General features: G+C 39.5%; 3 protein-coding genes across 7 annotated transcripts in view; all 3 read left to right on the forward strand.

Annotated features, from left to right (window-relative positions):
- The window catches only part of LOC104729620 (small G protein signaling modulator 1-like), a 4,555-nt gene extending 3,531 nt beyond the window's left edge, over positions 1-1,024 (forward strand). For 2 of the 5 annotated variants that reach the window (XM_010448585.2, XM_019236139.1), the window contains exon 6: positions 1-1,024. In XM_010448585.2, the coding sequence (XP_010446887.1) occupies positions 1-895 (895 nt within the window). In that variant the 3' untranslated portion in view covers positions 896-1,024. The other 3 variants (XM_019236134.1, XM_019236129.1, XM_010448587.2) reach the window with 3 other exon arrangements.
- LOC104729629 lies at positions 1,167-4,942 on the forward strand. The gene is made up of 14 exons (XM_010448591.2): positions 1,167-1,784; positions 1,914-2,033; positions 2,274-2,343; positions 2,668-2,781; positions 2,932-3,015; positions 3,145-3,195; positions 3,370-3,399; positions 3,522-3,584; positions 3,675-3,740; positions 3,840-3,968; positions 4,062-4,097; positions 4,182-4,301; positions 4,391-4,582; positions 4,701-4,942. Exons 1-14 carry the CDS (start codon positions 1,294-1,296, stop codon positions 4,809-4,811), a joined length of 1,677 nt encoding a protein of 558 aa, XP_010446893.1. The 5' UTR covers positions 1,167-1,293; the 3' UTR covers positions 4,812-4,942.
- Positions 5,100-6,446, forward strand: LOC104729640. Its single transcript, XM_010448603.2, has 6 exons — positions 5,100-5,292; positions 5,370-5,585; positions 5,689-5,768; positions 5,900-5,975; positions 6,074-6,181; positions 6,279-6,446. The coding sequence occupies exons 1-6, from the start codon at positions 5,158-5,160 to the stop codon at positions 6,303-6,305; spliced, it is 642 nt and encodes a 213-aa protein (XP_010446905.1). The 5' UTR covers positions 5,100-5,157; the 3' UTR covers positions 6,306-6,446.

Genomic DNA, 6,465 nt, shown 5'->3' on the forward strand with positions numbered 1-6,465 from the left:
TCTTCTAGCTAACGAAGAAGCAGAAAACAACAATACTGTTAACCAAGAAAAAGACAATTCGTCTCCATCATCAAAGCCAAAATCACAGGCTGCAGACGAGGATTTCATCACAACGTGGCAGAGAATTATCCGCCTAGATGCCGTGAGAGCAAATGACGAATGGGTGCCCTACTCACCGTCTCAAGCTGCTGTTTCTGAGACAAAAGCCCGGGGTATAGCCATACAGGTTGGTCTCAATGACTACGACCACTTGGAACCCTGCCGGATATTCCATGCAGCCCGCCTGGTCGGGATCCTTGAAGCCTACGCTGTCTACGATCCAGAAATCGGTTACTGTCAAGGAATGAGCGACTTACTATCTCCTTTAATCGCAGTGATGGAAGACGACGTCTTAGCATTCTGGTGCTTTGTTGGGTTCATGAGTAAAGCACGGCATAATTTCCGGCTAGACGAGGTTGGAATCAGGCGACAACTTTCAATGGTATCGAAAATCATAAAATTCAAAGACATTCACTTGTACCGACACTTGGAGAACCTTGAAGCAGAAGACTGCTTCTTTGTATACCGTATGGTGGTTGTTTTGTTCAGAAGAGAACTAACATTTGAGCAGACGCTGTGTCTCTGGGAAGTAATGTGGGCAGATCAAGCTGCGATACGAACTGGGATTGCGAAGGCAACATGGGGGAGAATCCGGTTACGAGCACCGCCTACAGAAGATTTGTTGCTTTATGCGATAGCCGCGAGTGTGTTGCAGAGGAGAAAGACGATCATAGAGAAATACAGTGGGATGGATGAGATAATGAAGGAATGTAACAGCATGGCTGGTCATCTTGATGTTTGGAAACTTCTAGACGATGCTCATGACTTAGTCGTCAATCTTCACGACAAGATCTAAGAATTATATATCTCATCTCACCCTTGTTCTGTCTCTTTTACTTGTTTGTTGCCCTCTTTGTTATTGTTACATAAAATGTAATAAAAACAACATTGTCCAAAAACGCTTGAAAATGTCTTCTTCTTTACATTTGCTAAATCAAAATGTACAATAGAATATTGTTAGCCATAGGGAACCTGCTGCGGTGAAAAGGAGGAGTTGACTTTATTTGGTCTTAGGAGCCTCTAGTTGAGCTAGAGGTATTTACCGTAACAAACAATTCTTCGTTTTTTTTTTCTTTTTCCATTTTCCAAAATATCAGATCTCTTCTTCTTCCTTCCTCCGCTTGAGACTTAGATTTATTTTGTGATCAGTCTCGGACTGTAAGATACTGCAATCTCTGTTAATCATTTTCTCTTATGGCGGATACTGTTGAAGAGCCTCAATTGCAAAATGGAACGGCACCAGGTGAGTCAGAAACCGAACAAAATCCGACTCCGGAACCACAACTCCAAACTGAGCCCAAACTTGCCGGAGAAATTCCGGAAATAGAAACGGATGCGACGCCGGAGGAAGTAAAATCTGAGGTAACCGATGCGAAGCCGGAGGAATTACAATCTGAGGTAACAGATGCGAAGCCGGAGGGAGTGCAATCTGAGGTAAAGCCGGAGGAAGTACAATCTGTGATAACCGATGCGAAACCGGAGTTAGCCGATGTGGATCTGTCGCCGGGAGGATCCGAGGAGATCCCGATCCGGTCGAAGGAGGCTGATCAGGAGTCTTCTTCTTCTTCTTCTGTTCTCAAGAAAGAAGATGAGGGGAACAAGACCTTTACCATGAGAGAGTTGCTTAGCGAATTGAAAAGCGAGGAAGGAGATGGGACTCCTCACAGTTCCGTTTCTCCCTTTAGGTTTCTTCTCTCTCTCTCTTTCTCTTTAATTTTCAAACTGATTTGAGTTGAACTGTGTAACTTGATCATGTAACTACTCTTTGTAATCTGGTTAACTTTGTTTGTGCTTTGTCTTGTGATTTTGCTCAGTCGAGAAAGTGCTTCTCAACCAGCTGAGAACAATCCTGCAATGGATCTGATTAACAGGATCCAAGTTAACGATGAAGAGGGCCGATCTCGCCAGCGTGTTCTTGCATTTGCTGCCCGCAAGTATGTTTACACTTTCCATCTCCTGATTAAGTGTAGACAAGAATTGCAATCATGGAAATTTTTGCTTTGTTTCAAAGTTAGTTGATTGACCACTGAGTTAGATTATTATTTGTCCTCAAAGGCAGGCTTGATAGATACAGAGATTTAGGAAAATAGTTTCATTCTTGCTCATTGGAAGGCTTGATTTTTTTATGTTTGTGCTGTTTCGGGAGCTAAAGTTATAAGCTGCAACTTTTGTAGGTATGCTAGTGCGATAGAGAGAAATCCAGATGATCATGATGCATTATACAACTGGGCACTTATACTCCAGGTTTGGATTCTTCGTTTATAGTATTTAGCAGTTCTCTCTTTCAATCCCTTTCTTATATGTGATTGGCTTTCGTTGGACATATTCATATTGAAGTAATTAAAGAGGTGAATTAGATTTGGTCTAGAATTTGCTTGCAAGTGTTGAAGAAAACAATCGAAAGATAGCTGAAACATACATTTAAAATTCATAAACACTGGGTATGAGATATAAGTATGTCTGTAAGAGCTTAGGAGTGTCAGTCTTTGTGGAGACCAGAACTTCTTTCGTTCATATGCTATTACTGGGAATGATACTGAATTCATTACTTGTCATATATCTCCACAGGAAAGTGCTGATAATGTCAGCCCAGATTCTGTTTCACCTTCTAAAGATGATTTGCTTGAGGAAGCTTGTAAGAAGTACGATGAGGCAACCCGTCTCTGCCCGACGCTTTATGATGTATGTATGAATAGGACACTAGATCTGTTTCTGATTGATGTAACTGCAAATTCAATATAATAACTTTCACAATCATAACCAAGATAGTTGTTATCTTCCGTCAATAAATGCCTTCAACTTTTATGTATGACGTGTTTGCATCTTTGACAGGCTTACTACAACTGGGCTATTGCAATCTCTGATAGGGCAAAGATGCGTGGTCGCACAAAGGAGGCTGAAGAATTATGGGAACAGGTAAATAATATTGCATATGATATCAGGAATGACATGACCTTATCCTGCTAATTGTGAAACCTATATATACTGTAGTTTGATCTCAACTTCTAATACTAAAGAAGTGTTTGTTTGGCATTCTGTTTCCAGGCAACTAATAATTATGAAAAAGCTGTCCAGCTAAATTGGAACAGTTCCCAGGTATTGTCCTTCATCCACTTCATCCGATGTACAAACTTCATGTACCGTCTTGTTTAAACCAAACCTTTGTCAACTATGTTATGTCCTTTTTAAGCATGTGTCATCAATTGGCTAGTTCAATATTTTTCGTCTTTTGATTATCTGAGATATGATTTAAACTATCAATTTCTGCAGGCATTAAACAACTGGGGACTGGCGCTGCAGGTAACTGAGTGACATTTGATAATCTCCATGAATTGATGTGATATATAAAGATGTGCCTATTTCAGAACAAAAAAAAACTATGATGCTAAGAGATTAGGAATATTCCCTGGGTTTTTCATTAGGAACTCAGTCAAATTGTTCCAGCTAGGGAGAAGGAAAAGGTTGTTCGAACTGCCATTAGCAAGGTGCTTATTCGAATTTTGAACTAATGTTAACTTTGGACTGATATGCATGATTGATTTCTTATTCTCCTTTACACTTGTTTTACCATACAGTTTCGGGCAGCAATCAGGTTGCAATTTGATTTCCATCGAGCCATATACAACCTTGGAACTGTTCTTGTAAGTTCTGCTTGAATTTTTTTTTACAAAACTCTTACACGCAGGTTATGATTTGATTTCAGTCCAGTTAATTGACCACTCCTTATAACACATTTACAGTATGGATTAGCAGAAGACACACTTAGAACTGGGGGTTCGGGAAACGGCAAAGACATGCCTCCTGGTGAGTTATACAGCCAATCTGCCATCTACATTGCTGCAGCTCATTCGTTGAAGCCAAGTTACTCAGTAAGCCTTATCTTCATTCTGTAACATAAGATTTAGGACTTAGATTCATCCCTTCAAATTTTTTGGGTTAGGCTGATTCTTTTACTGGTCCAGGTTTACAGCAGCGCTTTGAGGCTTGTTCGCTCCATGGTACATCCCTACTTCCACACAAAATCAAGTTGATTTTTGTTTGTGGAAATGACTCGAAATAAATTGAATTATTGATGTTGACAGCTACCTCTACCACATCTAAAAGTTGGATATCTAACCGCACCACCCGTGGGAAACTCACTTGCTCCTCACAGTGATTGGCAACGCACAGAGTTTGAACTCAATCACGAGAGGCTTCTACAGGTACTGAAACCTGAACCAAGAGAGGCGAAAGATGGTGAATAATGTTTATATAGAGATTCAAAGTCGTTACATAACCCGGTGTCGTGTAGGTACTGAAACCTGAACCAAGAGAAATGGGACGAAACCTGTCAGGAAAATCAGAAACAATGAACACAAACGTGGAGAAGAAGACGGTAAAAGTGAATATAACAGAGATTGTGTCAGTAACCCCTTGTGCTGATCTCACTCTACCTCCTGGTGCTGGTCTCTGCATTGATACCATTCATGGCCCAGTCTTCTTGGTAAGTCCCCAAAATCCTGATTTGTGGTTTAGGAACTATTGGAACCGGGTATCGTTTGGATTGTTAGTTGTGCTGTGGTGAATATAAAACCAAATGAAACAATTGAATTGGATAACAGGTCGCAGATTCATGGGAGTCATTAGATGGATGGCTGGATGCTATTCGTTTGGTTTACACAATTTACGCGAGAGGGAAGAGTGATGTTTTAGCCGGTATTATCACCGGTTAACAAAACCTCAAACCTTTTTTCTTAATAATTTTGCTCTTTCATTGTTAGTCTTGTGATGTATGATCTTAGTGAAATATTTTTGTTGCAAAGAAGTCTCATTTTCAAACATAATTTTTCTTTTTCTCTTTTTGATAATTACAGTGGGATTATCAATGTTTTTTTTTTCTTTCCTTTCTGTGTGTCTCAAAATTCCCAAAATAAAACGATAATCTAAATGTTGGGCTGATGAGCCCATAAGTGTGTAGGCTTTAATGGCCCATTAAAACTCCGCCTCTCTCTCACTATCTTTCTCGTAAATCGCTGTCACTTTCCGAAGGATCCACCGAGCTCGAAAAGCTCAAAAACAATGGCGTCTCTGTCGTGTCTCTCGATTTGCGGACTTTCATCCTCCGCCTCTCCCTACACCAAGCCTCGGCTACTTTCTTCTTCGTCTCCGTCGCCGCGCCCTACTCTAGCCTATCCCTTACAAAACCCTAACAAGGTGATTGATCAAGGCTACCAAATCTCCTCCTACAATGATTCCCTCGAGATATCTCAATTCCTTTCTTTACTTTTCAGCTATGTAGGAAGGTAATTTGCAAAGCGGAGTTTTCACAGGACGCACCACTAGTAACCGCCATTGGTGCTTGTATCCTCAGTTCATTTGTTTTTCCAGTGGCGAAACGAGTCAACGATGAGGAGGAAGAAGAAGAAGAGAACTCAGCGATTGTTTCAACTGATTTGAGATTGGCCGCCATGGGAATCATCAGCTTCATCCCTTACTTCAATTGGCTGGTTTGTTTTCATTTCTCTACATTTCCTATTTTTTAAAAACTCTCTTAGAATCAAAACACTAAACAAATTCGATTTTTTTTGTTTGATGAAATGGAGAGAACAGAGTTGGGTCTTTGCTTGGCTTGACACTGGGAAATTTCGTTATGCTGTATATGCTCTTGTTTATCTTCTTCCTTATTTCAGGTAATCATCTCTTTGTTACACAACAACACGCTTATGATACATTTTGTTACATTGTTCACATCTTTGAAGAATCCAAATTGTTTCGTGTTTATGTGACTTTGGTCATCTGGTTATATCCAAATGTTTTGCAGTTCGAATCTGTCAATTTCTCCAGAAGATAGCTGGTTACCAATTACAAGCATTGTCTTGGGCATTATTCATGTTCAGGTTCTGATTATTCTTCTGTCTTTTTCAAATCAAGCTCTTTAATTGCAACAACATACTTTGGTGTTTTTAATCTTGTTTGTTTTCTTTTGGGTGGGTAGCTTGAAGCAAGCATTGCAAATGGTGATATTGAGACACTTCGATTCTTCAGAAACACATCTGAAGACTTTTCATCTAAGAAAAGAATCCATTTTGACAAACATTCCAAGGTAACTTTACTGTCTTTATTACAAAGAGAAAGTCTTTCAAATCCTACAATGTATGATTGGAGTTTTGATTTGTCTTTTTATGTTTTTTGCATTGTAGGGTAAAAACAGTGACGATGAAAATTAAGAAAAGCCCCCCAAAAAGACACACAGAAGAAAATAAATGAATATTTGTAACAGACCTTTAGCTATTAGCTTTGTTAATTTAGTTTTCCTCTGTATCCGAATTTTTACAAGGTTAATTTTGATATAGCTGAAAACAACTTCATTTTTTTTTTTTTTTTTTT

This window comes from Camelina sativa, chromosome 2, assembly GCF_000633955.1.
Source record: "Camelina sativa cultivar DH55 chromosome 2, Cs, whole genome shotgun sequence".
NCBI classification, from domain to species: Eukaryota; Viridiplantae; Streptophyta; class Magnoliopsida; order Brassicales; family Brassicaceae; genus Camelina; species Camelina sativa.

What these genes read in the sequence shown, in the direction of transcription:
- LOC104729629 (XM_010448591.2), top strand. Translation starts at nt 1,294, where the DNA reads ATGGCGGATACTGTTGAAGAGCCTCAATTGCAAAATGGAACGGCACCA. An exon ending in ACAACCTTGGAACTGTTCTT is followed by an intron (nt 3,741 to 3,839) that starts GTAAGTTCTGCT and finishes ACACATTTACAG; the next exon opens with TATGGATTAGCAGAAGACAC. An exon ending in CGTTGAAGCCAAGTTACTCA is followed by an intron (nt 3,969 to 4,061) that starts GTAAGCCTTATC and finishes TTACTGGTCCAG; the next exon opens with GTTTACAGCAGCGCTTTGAG.
- LOC104729640 (XM_010448603.2), top strand. Translation starts at nt 5,158, where the DNA reads ATGGCGTCTCTGTCGTGTCTCTCGATTTGCGGACTTTCATCCTCCGCC. An exon ending in CCTTACAAAACCCTAACAAG is followed by an intron (nt 5,293 to 5,369) that starts GTGATTGATCAA and finishes TTTACTTTTCAG; the next exon opens with CTATGTAGGAAGGTAATTTG. An exon ending in TCCCTTACTTCAATTGGCTG is followed by an intron (nt 5,586 to 5,688) that starts GTTTGTTTTCAT and finishes TGGAGAGAACAG; the next exon opens with AGTTGGGTCTTTGCTTGGCT.